The 14,999-nt window shown below is 37.5% G+C and overlaps 1 protein-coding gene across 1 annotated transcript in view; it reads right to left on the bottom strand.

Moving 5' to 3' along the window:
* The window catches only part of kcnip3a (Kv channel interacting protein 3a, calsenilin), an 80,599-nt gene extending 71,620 nt beyond the window's left edge, over window positions 1-8,979 (bottom strand). Inside the window, exon 1 of the mRNA XM_051117535.1 lies at window positions 8,859-8,979. Within this exon, the coding sequence (XP_050973492.1) occupies window positions 8,859-8,864 (6 nt within the window). The 5' untranslated portion in view covers window positions 8,865-8,979. The remainder of the gene's footprint in view (window positions 1-8,858) is intronic.
* Window positions 8,980-14,999: the final 6,020 nt, after the last annotated feature.

The raw sequence follows: 14,999 nt of genomic DNA, 5'->3' as shown, positions 1-14,999 counted from the left end.
GGGACGAAGGGACAAGAAAAGGGATTGATTTCAAAGCCTCCTCTCCTCTTTCATGAAATTCAAACATTCGGATGCCTCGCCGTGCCCCTGCCTCCGGCGAAACGCCTCGTCCGTGATTCCACACAAAGGGAGTAATGACCTTTTCAGAGCGGATCCGTCTTGACGTTCCTCCGCTCTTGTAATAGTGGACTAGCGTGTCTACAGTAACCCTTGATAGTCAGCAGGAGGGGTGACGCGTAGCCTCAGTGCGTTAAGGTGCCGTGATGCTATTTGTGGCTGCGTGTCTCTGTGAGGAAAAGGAGAGAGCGCATGCTTCTCTGCTTTATGGAGCTGGTGCATCTGTGAGTGGGTGGACGGCAGCTCCATATGCATGTCTGGGTAGGGTGGCAGGTCTGCTAGGGGAGCACATCTATTTATTACAGTGTGTGTGTGAGTGTGTGAATGAGTGTGTGTCGCTGCAGGGAACAGTGGGGGGCAGTGAAAGCAATTGTTCTGGCCAGTGTACCTTGTTTGTATGCACAAATAGCTCCAAGCGAATTCATCTATTTGTGCATGCATATAGTCCTCCAGCATTTTCCATTCAATGTCTTTAGAGAGCCACAATACATCAGTACTAAATGGATTTAAGGCCTGGTATTAGATTTTAATTATTATTTATTATATTGGCCATTATTGGATATTTAAATATGTATATATTTTTTGTAGTTTTACAGTACATGTAGGCTAGATAACATTTGCCATCATAACACTCAAAGTAAAGGGAGACCAAGAGTGATATGAGGGATATCGGGAGCTTTCCGACCCTGCATAGACAGAATCGCAACATGTTCAAGGTAGTAAGGACATCATTAATATAGTCCATGTGACATCAATGGTTCAACTGTAATGTTATGGAGCTATGAGAATACTTTTTGCACAAAGAAAATTTAAATAACGACTTGCGCCTTGTTTACAAGCAGAGGAAGACGCACACTGTACACAGTAAACGTGCCCGAGGTTTTTGCCCAAACGTACTTATTTGAACCAGAATATACAGACAGTGAACTAAGAGAGATGGACATTCTACTTCAGAACCCCGGCTCCTGCATCGCTAGCACCACATGCATACTCTCATCGTGAAAGTCTGACACAGAAGAAAAGAAATTGTAGAATAAAGTTGATATTTTTGTTTGCTTTGCACATGAAAAGTATACTTGTAGTTTCATAAAATTACGGTTGAACTACTGATGTCGCATAGACTATTTTGACGCTGTCCTTGCTAGGGGGTTGAATGATTTCAGATTTTTCAAAGTCGCCATTTATGGGATGAAAGTCAACTGGTTGCTGATGATGTCATTAATGAACAAATAAGCCTGAACACCTTGTGCAATGCTATGGCATATGACACAGCACTCCCCACATGGCTATTGCTGCTGTAACATCTCATTTTTATCAGTTCTTTTGTCTTTGGGTTGTTATATTTGTTATATTTCTCAAAGATTGCTTGTTCTAAATCAGATACAGATAAAGTAGCACAGTAAAGATTACATTTATAGGAATTAGTGAGAGAGCGACTGTCAGACCCCTTGGACTGTTTGTGTTGGTTTTGCCCTTTGTTCACACCCCCGTTGGACTGTTTTGTTGGTTTCTCCCTCGTGTCCATATATGGTCTTTCCTGTTCCGTTCCTTGTTAAGTCATTATTGGTTAATCACCCACACCTGTCTTTGTATCATTAGCAGTCCTTTATAAGTTGGATTCTGTTCATTGTTTGTCGTTGGACCTTAATGTTATGTTGGTGTGTGTTCCCCTGCCTTACCTGTCTGGATGTACCCTTTGTGGGGTTATTAAAAACTTTTTGTCATATTACGCCTTAGTTCGTTTCGTTCCCACACAACTGTGACAGCGACTACATATGTGACTTAATAATTAATTAATTTATTATTATATATAATTAATGCTAATAATATTGAAATATAGAGTTACTAGTGTGTTATTTTATAGCTAAGTTGGCCAAAAAAGCCCTACAAATAAGCAGCAAACCTGAATTTTAAAATCTCTTTTTAAATCACAACTGTTATTAAAAAAAAAAAATTCAATTACATTTCTCCATAAATTGTGTAGTACTATTTTTATATTTAATAATAATAATAATAATAATAAGTACTATTTTTATATTTAATAATAATAATAATAATATTAATAATATTAATAACATTATTATTAAATAATAAAAAAAGAATTATCATTGTAATATTTCACTGTACAATAAAAAAAAGAATGTTAATGTCAGTAAAATTGGTCAAAATAATGTATATTATAAAAAAATTATTTTTACATTACAATTAGGGATGCACAATATTATATTTTTGCCCATATCCGATCTGCCTATATTTTTCATCTCATTTTGGCCGATAGCCAATGTTGATACCAGTATACTTCCTTATATACTCATGTGTGGAAATTATAAGCAAATTATTTTTAATTTTGGTTATTTTTATACAAGAACTTATTTGTTAGAATTAAAGAAACAATAATGAAGTTCCTTTATAATGACAGTACATTGAAGCTTTGAAACTATATAGAACTATAAATAGACGATATATACAGTAGTCAACATTTGAAGTGGATCAAAACCTTTCATCAAAGTTGTCCTAAAACTAAAACAATGCACATTCTTGTCTTGGGACGACTTTGATTAACTTTTTTTTGATCCACTTCAAAAGTTGACTACTGTATATCAATCAAAATGCAGTGGTAACCTTAACATTTTATTGTAAGATTTAACATTTGTAGATGATCTAAAGCAAAAGAGTTGTACAAAATCTTTTAGAGCTCATTGTTTGTTTAAAAAATGTAACATATTACACATAATTAATAAATGAGTATATATAAAATTATTTAATTTACAAGTGTGTTTGTGAGTTTTTTTATTCATGTAAACTATAGCTTCTGACCTTTAAATCAAAACATGCTCATGATTTTATCAACATCAGTTGCTGCTTTATTTAATCAGAAATTAGTCTAAATGTTTTTTTTTTTTTTTTTTTTTTTTGTATTTTACTTTTATTTTATTAGAAGTAGGGCAACAGCGCCCCCCCTACGGAATTAAAACTCCTTACCAAACACGCATTAGGACCGCTGCTGCCACGGGACGTGCTATTACTGTACCAAGTGCAGCGACACAAAACAGTGAAACTAATCAGCATTCAGGCAAAACTTTGCTTCAAGAATGAGCCACACTACTGACATGATCTAATTGCTAGCACACGCTGAGCACATGTGAGTTATTCTTGTACTGGAAAGACATATCGACATAATTTTGCATATCGGACCGATGGCGATATTTTAAAGCCACTATCGGACGATTCCAATATCGGTCTGATAATACTGTGCATCCCAAATTACAGTTCTAATATTTATCGCAGTCTTAACTGCTTCATTTTCAGATGTTCAAACTTTTATTTTGATAGAAAACCGCAGGAAGCTTTTCGCCTTTTTCACTGATTTAGCTTTTGTTTTTAGTGTTTTAATGTAATGTTAATGTTGTTATTTAGACCAAATATTAGTGTATATCATATATGGTTTATATAAGATGGATGGATTAATGGACAGATGGATAGACAGATAATTATCGGCTTTAGTTATTAATATCACACAGAATTTTAATATCAGTGCACCCCTAATGCCATTCATATTTGATCACAAATATATCAGAGCATGCATATTTACATGCATGCAGAATATCTACATATACATGCCTGACATAAAATGTGTACATCGCTTTGAACTCCATACATGTTTGATGCAAGGCAAACGGTGTCTCTCTGAGGGACGGTGTTTATTGAATGGCGCTCTAAAAAACCTGTTTCAATAATGCTTTTGGCTTGCTGTCTCTGCCCAGCTGTACGCTCAGGTCTGTTGATAATGGGTCTACAGGGACAGGTTAGAGTCAATGGAGAACACGCACCATTTCTCATCTACTGCTAACAGCCGGCAGCTCGGTCCTACTACTTTAAAACACTACAGACGACGGAGATTTTGCTTTAACTTGATAAAATATGAGACATTCGCTTGTTTGATCCAACTACAGTAGCATATTTATCATAATTAGAGACACATGGCTGATAAAGCTTCAGTCATACATCCCCAGGCCTTGTGCCATGTTTATGCCACCATCTGGGCTAGGAAAGAAGCATTTTATAATGTAGTTGTATTAATTTGGTCAATTATTAAGCATCTACTGTATTTATTTGCCATATGCATGTTCTGGGTGTGAAATAAGCATATTATATCATCATTAATATCAATTAATGGTGTGTTGCATCTTCACTATGAGATACTGTATCTCACTTTCTCATTCACCAAACACATCAGCTTTAATTCATGAGGCCCTCCGGCCTATACTGCTCTCGCTGATACAACGTTTAGTATTCCGTCTACATTCTTCCAATTTATGTTTCTTGTTTAATTCAGGGTGGCGTGTATCACTGTTCCAGGTTCTAGGCTTACGCCGACTTAAAATTCAGAACCACAGACTGATTAAAACTCAGAGAAGCGAGGCCAAACAGCGCACTGCAGCCAGCCAATTCAGTTACGGGTGAAGTGGGCCAAAAGAAAGTTCCCTTGCAGTTTAATCAAAGGACTACAACGTGGCTCTACCGATTCATGATTCTCAAACAGCACCGAAACAATCTTTCTCGCTGTTTCTACCTCGTGACCACATGTGCTTGCTTGTAAACAGAGGGAAAAGTACTGAACTCACACCGAACACTTTCAATCATGCTCATCAGAGGATAAATGAGCCCTGTCGGTGCCGGCAGCGCCAGCTCCGGTTCACAGCGCCGCTGTGTTATTCTGTTCCCCCTGTCCGGGCATTTCCTTCCCCTTTCACTTAGGCAGTAGTTTGGATTACACACCACCCCAAATTATTTATTATTCAGCTTCTCACTCACCTGGACCCTATTGAGACCAGGCTACTGTGCGCTTGTGTTTGTGAGGGGACATTGAATTACCCTTAATGAAAGAACCTAATCTATACCAATTGATTTGGTGTGAATGGCTGAAGAATGGTGTTTGGTTTCCATATGCCAGTGACTGAGGTCAGCATGGCCCTAACATCCATGAAATCTATGGATGTACAGTAAATGAAAGAGAGTTTGATTATTAATACTGATATGAAAACATAGCCATGATAGAGAAAAGACAAAAACAATCTCAAGAATCCTTCCCTCACAAAAGCCTAAAGGAACCGTTCGCATAAAAATTAAAATATTCATAACTGGTGTCACAATGGTTGTTGTCATTATGTCAAATTGCTGTCAAACCAGCAGGTCTGAACATATGCAACCGCAAATTAGATTAGAGAGCTACGCTGTCAAGGCAAAAAGAGTTATGACCAAAATTATGTCTCTCAGACCAAAGATTTTCAATCATTTAGATGACACTGAAACCTAAATGTGATCATCCTGGTGTAAGGGACGCTCATCCTAAAGTTTAAAATGTAGCTACTGCGTATATTTTCATGTATATAGAGTCAATTTATACAGTGAAAAATTTTATTATATATGTGTAATTATACGTTTCAAATATTTAGTTTATATTACATTACATTATTATGTTTTTGCCTCCCACTCACAGTAGTAGTAGTAGTTTTTTTTTTTTTTTTTTTTTATTTACTGTGAATCTATTTATTATGTATGTATGTATGTATGTATATATTTATTTATTTATTTTATTTATAATTATTAAATTTTTACATTTACACTTATTTATACATTTTTAAACTCAGGGAGTAAAAAATGTAAAAAAAGAAAAAAAAAAAAAGGATTTACGGAAAAAGATATTATTTTTTTCCCATAAATGCCTTAGCAATCCTTTGTGGCTTGTTTCCCTGTTTTAGACTATGATTGGTGCTGTGTTAGATGGGTTTTGACAACTGTTCAGATTCAGAGAAAACAACCTGTTTATATCAAATCAATCAAAATTTAATAAAACAAAGCCATTTTTCAGAGTTGGTTGCTGCATTTGGCCTTTGACCTTTTTTTTTTTTTTTTTTTTGTGCATTATATGATTATGTTGTATGTAAAACAGCAGCATGACCATTCGTTAAACCATCTTTTTTTTTTCCCCTCTAAAGAAGCAGGGTTGTTTCTAGGCAGGCGGTCACCTGAGTGTGCACCAGTGAGGGGAAATGTCAGACAACTTCGGACCGCAAATTCTACCACCACCTAGGGTTCCTGATAGCACACGTACATCATGGAGACGTCTGTTTGACATCTGCGTTTACATCTGCAAGACGTATTTTTAGACTGTTTGTGCATCTGCAATATGTCTATAGGACGTTTCCTATTAGATGCCAAATAGATATTCATTAGATGTCTTTAAGATGTTTATGTTTTAGAATGTATGTAAAACTAACATCTCACAGACGAATGTCTGATGTTTGTACACAGTAAATGCTTTCCAGAGCAAGCAATCTTTAACAGACATCTTACAGAAGTACATGTGCTATCTGGGTAAAAGCACACATACGTCACAGAGACATCTTTGACATCTGCATTTACATCTGCAAAACGTATTTTTTAGACTGTTTGTGCACTGTATGTAAAACTAACATCTTAAAGATGTCTGTCGGACGTTTGAATACAGCAGATGCTTTCCAGGTCAAGCCACCTTTAACAGACATATTGCAGACGTACGTGTGCTATCTGGGCAGTTGTTATATATACAGATAGCACACGTACATCTGCAAGATTTAAGTTAAAGATCGCTTTATCTGGAAAGCACCTGCTGTGTACAAACTTCTGATAGACGTCTTTAAGATGTAAGTTTTGCATACATTCTAATTCATAAACATTTTAAAGATATTTTCTAAATATCTTTTTGACATCTGATAGGAACCGTCCAAGAGACGTATTGCAGATGATCAAACACTCTAAAAAATACAACTTGGAGATGTAAATGCAGACATCATATAGATGTCTCTGCGATGTACGTGTGCTAAAACGTTTACACTGATAGCACATGCACATCACGGAGACATCTGCATTTACATCTACAAGACGTACTTTTTAGAGTGTTTAGTAATCGGCAATACATCTATTGGACGTTTTCTATCAGATGTCAAATAGACGTTCATTAGATGACTTTAAGATGTTTATGATTTAGAATGTATGTAAAACTGACATCTTTCAGATGTTTGTACACAGCAGATACACACATCTTGCAGACTTACGTGTGCTATCTGGGTAGAAATGGCACTGCAAAGAAGAAATAAAGTCATACAGTTTTGGAACGACATGAATACTTACATAAATTTCATTTTTGTCTAAACACTGATAGCACACATACATCACAGAGACGTCTATTTGACATCTGCAAGACGTATTTTTAGAGTGTTTGCTCATCTGCAATACGTCTATAGGACGTTTCCTATCAGATGTCAAATACACATCTATTAGATGTCTTTAAGATGTTTATGATTTAGAATTAATGTAAAACTGACATCTTACAAACATCTGTCAGATGTTTGACTGGGTTGACACAGCAGATGCTATCCAGATCAAGTGATCTTTAACCAACATCTTGTAAACGTATGTGTGCTGGGAACTCTCAAGTCAGTGAAGAATTAAAGAAATCTGACATGACAAAAAAAAAAAAATAAAGGAGTAATGCCATTATTTAGAAAATGATTAAAAACTACCTGATGACTCACAATTAATGCATTAATGTTTTGCCATTTCTGTGCTGTTCAGAAATAAATCAGTTGTTTAAAAACATCAGGAAAGCAAACACTCATTATCATCAGAAAACAGTGACAAATCTAGTTTTTACATGTTCCATCAAAGCTCTCGGGAAGCGCACCGGACTGCTCCCCAGAGTATAACAGGATTTAATCCACACAATTATTTCAAAGCTGACATAAACAAATGATTGAACCGTTTAAATGTCAAACCTTTCATGCGGCGAGTGAGAAGGATTCTCTCAGCCAGAAGCCATCATACACCACAAGGTTCAAAACTCATCAGCTTGAAACCCTCTGACTCACAAACATGAGTCAACAGCATGAAGCCACCCGTTCATCATATTAGATAATCCTTGAGGTCCAAAGCAAAATCTGCAGATCACCTCAATCATGAAAAGATAAACAAACTAGATTTCAGTGTCCTAGAATGCTCAAAACATTAGTTGTGCTTAGATTCCCCAAACCAAGAGGACAGGAAATCAAGAAAAAAGGGGGAAACAAATAAAATCTGGGAATAAGCCTCTTATCTACAGAGGCTCCCGCGCAATGCTCTCTAATTTAACGAGACCTCACTCGACCTAGTCGTATGTTTCTGCAACTTTTTATTCCTCTAACTCCCTGTGTTTTTTCTACTTCACTAAAAGAACACGTCTTTCCATTTGAAGAGATTTTTCACCCGTGAGAATTAGACTAAATTGCAGGGGCACTCAGCGGCTTTAAAGCGTGACTCTATTCGCGTCTCCATTCTGTAGAGGTCTACGAGTGCGGTGGAGAGTCAGTCATCATCATTGCCCGAACAGTAATGATATATTATACATAATAATACACATTATACGATACAACTTACACGAACGCGATGACTGACACCGCGACCTCAGGCGCTCTGAGGACAAGCGATCTACAGTTCGAGTGAATTACATAACTATCAACTCAGTCTCCTATACAGCAAATGATTGTGTCAGAAACCATAATGACTATAAATGCAACAAATTTAGAATATCATTTTTCTAATTTATTAGTAATAACTAATTCCATCGCATGTGATTCTTACTTGCCGCTTGATGCCACATCGTGTTTTTCTATTTTAAAAAAAGACAGCCGTTAGGTATAAAGGTGATATGATCGATTCCTCACCTGCATTGTGTTCTCGAGATGAATCCTCCTCAAGCGCTGAGGAGAAATGTCTTTCTTCCACTCTCTACAGGAGCAGCAGCTTCACCGCGCAGATCTGTCAAGTGGAATGTGAGGGAATGCCCAAACCTCTCTCTCTCTCTCTCTCTCTCTCTCTCTCTCTCTCTCTCTCTCTCTCTTCTCTCTCTCCTGTGAGTGTTCGCGCGCGCGTGTGTCAAAGAGTGTGAGCGCCCAGACAGATTGGATGAAATGTGTCTGTGGCTTTTTCCATTTGAAGTCATTTATTATCTTGGCAGATTAAGAAAGAAGCACATAAACCTCCGCTGGCAGATTAGGATGCAAATAGAGTAGCTTCAGACCGTAAAGTGACAATAAAACGACCTTTTTAAAGTTAAAAGAGATGGTTCTCACCTTCTGCATTATGGTAAAAACTTCGTTAGTGTTGCAAACAGCAGCGCATGGTCGCAACGCTAAGGTCATGGGTTCGATTTCCACGGAATGCTAACTGAAAAGTTGTCTATCTTCACGGTATTCGCTTGCGTCGGCTGGGTGCTGTGTTTTGTTCTGTTTTTGAATTTAATATTTTGGAACACTGCACTGTAGTGTGCACTATAGGGTAACATTAGCCCCTTTCACACATGCAGTCTTGTTTATTACTCTAGATCATGTGTAAACAGGACCTTTTCAAAAATACGGTGAATTTGTTCCAGCAGTTTACTGGTATGAGAAGTTGTACACTGTAGAAAATATTCTGTAAAATTTACGGTAAAAAAAACTGCAGCTGTGGTTGCCGGAATTTTACCATAAAAAATACGGTAGCAACATTTTATGTTTTTCACTTAAATTTACAGGTATATACCGTAATTTCATGAACTGATAGAATGTTTACGTACCAACCTATTGAAGTACTGAAATCTGTTTTGTACCTTTGTAATACACTGATAACTACCAAAAGCAGGTGGTCATGAGAAAGTCAAATGATGAACCAAAGCTCATCACAAACAGCTTTTAAATATTATCATATAGAAGGTGCACAGTGTCATTCACACAAACACTAAACACCATCATGGTAACACACATGAATCTGAAATAATGCATAATAATTAATTTAACAACATTACATGTAACATAAAACCCTAATGTACAAAACAGCCAAGAAAAAACAGAAGAAAGGATTATTTCAACAAAAAAACATCAAATTAAAAAAAAAATGTAACACAGGGAATTCTGTGAATGTCAGTTTATGGTTATTCACTGTAAATTTTACGGCCTTTTACCGTTAACCATTTAACAGATTTTTACTGTTGCATTTTTACAGTATTTTTACCGTTAAATTCACTGTAATTTTTTACAGTGTAACATTATCAGTAAATTACCGGCAATGTGCTCTGTCACCACTGTTTGTGTGAATGCAGAATGAAGATTACCGTATTGAGCATCTACGAAGAGGGTCTACAGTAATGGTGAGTGCAAGTCATGTCGGATAGATCGTATTTACGAGTTGAACGCACATGAACGCCACCACAAAATCGTTATTACGGGTGGGAAACTCGAAATTTTCTTTAAGCACCGAATTTCCGAGTTGGGGGCGTGTCAGTGTAAAACCAGCATAAACCAGCAAAGGACCAGCATAAACCAGCTAAAACCAGCATCCCAGCATCAAAAGCTATACCTAACCAGCATATGCTGTTTTTTTCAACAGGGAACGCATTGATGCACATTCTTTATTTGTCATTTTGTAGATGCAGTTTAAAAAATCATTTCATTTTATGTAGAAAAGGTAAATCACCATCTTGCTCCAACCAAAGTGACTTGAAGGCACCTGACGTTGTAAGTATGAACATCCCAGGAGGACTTGAACGCAGTATTACATCATGGTTACCCTGATGTGTGGCCATTATGGAGGTACTCGGATGTAAACAACTGGTAAATCATATAGAGAAGGACTTAGTCGGAAAAAAGGTGCGATATTTTGACAAAGTAAAATTAATAGGTGGTATAGATATTTACGAGCAGTATTAATTAAGATATTAACCTAATATTTCACCTACCTGACCGGAAATGATAAGAACAAACAGGAATGTTGTCAAGATTCTTGCCCAGGAAATCCTGGTTCAGTTTGGCAAGCCACAAGCCGCCGTGTGTCCCTCAGTTTTTTTTGCAGTCTTCTCCTTGATGGCAGTCTTTTGGCAGTCTGTAGTACTCCAAATGTTTTTCCTGGTCCAACCGATTAGTACAGCCCAAAACGTGACAATAATTGACTATTTTCAGAAGCAAAATTTGCAAGTTCCTTTCGTTTCAGTGGCATTGTTTACATTCTGCACCGCCAATATGGCCAATTGATGACATGTCGTGAAAACACTTTATTCAGAACGCGTGGATATAAGACGTCTACTCTGGGCAATTCGTAACATTCGGACACAGGCGACACATTTACTCTGCGCTCTTTACGGAAGTCAAAGAAATGACTAAAGTCGTCTAATGTGATGTCTCCAAGCCAAAGGCAGCTGCATGAATGTGAAGGTTTGACACAAAAATGAAAACATCAAGAAAAACACTGACCACATGTACCCTCCATTTTTACAAACATCAGGAGGCACGGCCATTTAAAGGTAATTTCCCATTAATTACGTTACAGAATTTTGAAACAGATGTGTGAATGGTGCTTTTCTGGAAAAAAGATGGATGGTCATTGTCTGTGTTAACAGCGCATTTTTTAATTTACTGCTAAAGCCGCAGTTCTTTATGCCAATTTATGGCTATTATGACATAGTCCACAAAAAGAAACACACATTTCAAACAGCAGTAGTGTTGTCACTTATCTTTGTCACATGACTTTGTTGCATGTTTAATTCAGCAAGCGGCTTCCAGGATGAAATAGTTCACCCAAATGAAAATTTGCTGAAACTTTACTCACCCTCAGGCCATCCAAGATGTAGATGAGTTTGTTTGTTCATTGAACAAAACTGGAGAAATTTAGCATTACATCACTTGCTCACCAATGGATCCACTGCAGTGAATGGGTGCCGTCAGAATGAGTGTAACACACATGCTAAATCCATGATTAAGGTATTTAACTTAAAACCATCGCTTCTAGCCAAAATATGAGTCGATAATAACACCTCTAGTAAAGTCTATCCCTTGTTGTCCTCTCATATCAAAATCCACTGATATATTTGTTTAGAACTGTTGTGACTGTTTTCTCTTGTAAACAGTGTTTGATCTGTGCATATCTCTCCCCTGATTCAGACAAGATGACTTTAAGAAGTGATGATTTAAAGACAAATTATGTCAACCCATAAATAATGAGTAACCCTGTCTGGGTTACTCATTATTTATGGGTTGACATAATTTGTGGACTCTTATTCTGACAGCACCTATTCACTGCAGAGGATCCATTGGTGAGCAAGTGATATAATGCTAAACTTCTCCTTAAAAAAAGCATATTGCACAAAATATACATACTGTATCTTGACAGTACTACTACAATCAATAAGGTGCAGTTGCAAACACAGCCTATAACAGTCAACACGGTTCCTTTGTTAGATGCTATATTGGCCAAAGAGTAAAAAGACCAGAGGCATTTCTCAAACCATAATTAAAAGTCTTCTGGAGACTCCTCTGTGCAGTAATGAGTCAGTGAATCAATTTGCACTGCTTCCACTAATAGCATGTCTGGAAGCTTAGATAGACATGGCTGTGGCTGAGGATCTGCAGTCAGCCTCATGTGCGCTCCATGATGTTACATGCACTCTCTGTCCTCTGGGACATCACATGCACTGTCATCCCCCCCACGTGATGTCACTTGCACTCTCTGCCAGTAACCAGAAGAACATTGCAGTCAGTTCTTGTTTGCAGGTGGAACAGCAGTCTCAGTGGGTTAGACGCTAAGACACGCTATCTATCTTGCATGATGACACTGCTCAGAGTGACACAAGACATAGCGTTAAGCAAGAAACAGCCAAAATAGCTAAAACAGAGCCATCTTTTTTGTGAAAACACTTTGCTTTTCTCTCCTTTAGCCTTAACTCTATAGCAAAAATGAATGAAAACAGCACCTGCAGGAGAATTCTATATAGTATACTACATGGAATTATTTTATATATTATATAGAAATTGTTGAATAAAATTGCACACAAAAAGTATTCTATTGGCTTAATAACATTAAGGTCAAACCATGTCACATGGACTGTTTTAACAATGTCCTTACTACCTTTCTGGGCCTTGAACGTGATAGTTGCGTTGCTGTCTATGCAGAATCAAAAAGCTCTCAGATATCATGAAAAATATCTTAATTTTTGTTCTGAAGATGAATGACAGTCTTATGGGTTGGGAATGACATGAGGATAATTAATGACAGAATTTTTATTTTTGGGTGAACTAACCCTTTAATGTCAGCACAAAAACTGTGCAACAGGAGCTTCATGGCCAACTGTTAAGCTTTTTTTTTTAAGTTACATATTTGGGTATTTATGTGCCTTTAATGGACAGGACAGTAGAGAGATGACAGGAAAGTACTGGGCAGAGAGTGGGGAACGGGATCAGCAAAGGACCTCGAGACGGGATTCGAACTCAGGTCGCCACGAGCCCAGCTGTGCTTTATGTCGGTAACCACAAGGCTATTGGCGCCAACGAAGATTTATTTTTGGTGCTTTTATGCCTTTTATTTCAGATAGGACAGTGTAGATTTGACAGAAAGCAAAGTGGGAGAGAGAGAGAGAAGGGGGTGGGGTCAGGAAAGGTCCACGAGCCAGGATTTGAACTCGGGTCGCCCGCAGTGCAATGGCGCTATATGTCAACACGCTAACCATGAGGCTATTGGCACCGACGGCCAACTGTTTGATGGAAGACGAATAATGGAACTGTTTTTCAGGGCTTGGGTAAGGCCCCTTACTTTCAACGAAGGGAAATCTTTTTAAGGCATTTAAGATAATGCTATGCTGTGCTTCCAACTTTGTTAGAACAGTTTGGCAAAGGCCCTTTTCCATTCCAGTATGACTGTGCTCCAGTGCACAAAGCAAGGTTCATAAAGACATGGTTGGATGAATATGGTGTGCAAGAACTTGACCGGCCAGCACAGAGCCCTGACCTCAATCCCATCGAACATGTTTAAGATGAACTGGAATGGAGATTGCGAGCCAGGCCTTCTCATCAAACGTCAGATCCTGACCTCAACAAATGCTCTACTGAATAGCAAAAGTTCCCACAGAAATGCTCCAAAATATTGTGGGAAGAGTGGAAGCTGTTGTAGCTGCAAAAGGGGGACCAACTCCATATTAATGTCTATGTATTTAGAAAGCATTGTCATTAAAGTCCCTGTTGGTGTCCGGTGTCCCAATATTTCTGTCTATAGTGTGTATGTCTAAATAAATTTCCATTGTTCTATGTATACACGTATCTGTATATTCAAATATATTACATGTAATGTAATATATTTTCAGTTTGAAAATACACATTTCCTTCTATTTAGCTTATGTTTGAAATAAATCTGGTTAGATAAAAATGCTTTTTTTCTGTCAAATATCAGTTATTCATCCAATCAGCAGCAGCATATTTTCAGCAGTGTTTTAAGCTGAAATGCATGACTAATGCAAAAATGTCACAACCCGGTAATCTCTGTCATAGTCTAACACGCCAGTGTCATATTCAGATGTTGCATAAGACGGGAGCTATATAACACCTTCAGCATTTTATAAGTCTAGGACACCCAGAAACATCTTTAAAGACTTCTAAAACCAGAACATTGTAATTACAATTTGGCAAATTGCAACAGAGACTGTGGGGCTTCTACACCAATTAATCACACTCTCTCTCTCTCTAGGTCTCGATTACACACAAATAAACACACATCGAAATAAACAGACAAATACGGCAAATTAAAATGTGAGTGTAAGGAAGCAGGAGTAGCAGTTCAGGTGTTAGTAGACTATATAGCAAAGAATTTGGCCTGTCAATGAAACTGTTGCTGAACATAATTGGGAGTTACACAAGGCACTTAGCTCCTGGGAGCCTTTTCCTGCAGACTATGCACTTCAGGGTAAAAAACAATATTAAAATGTGCAAATTTCAAGGAGGTACGTACATAATGCCCTAAAGGGTGCACCCATTTTTTATTAAACATGCATTTTGGCACTAAAGTGACAG

Source organism: Labeo rohita, chromosome 8 (assembly GCF_022985175.1).
Source record: "Labeo rohita strain BAU-BD-2019 chromosome 8, IGBB_LRoh.1.0, whole genome shotgun sequence".
Classification (NCBI taxonomy): domain Eukaryota; kingdom Metazoa; phylum Chordata; class Actinopteri; order Cypriniformes; family Cyprinidae; genus Labeo; species Labeo rohita.
The sequence above is the reverse complement of the archived record's forward strand: the minus strand, read 5'-3'. Positions and strand labels throughout refer to the sequence as shown.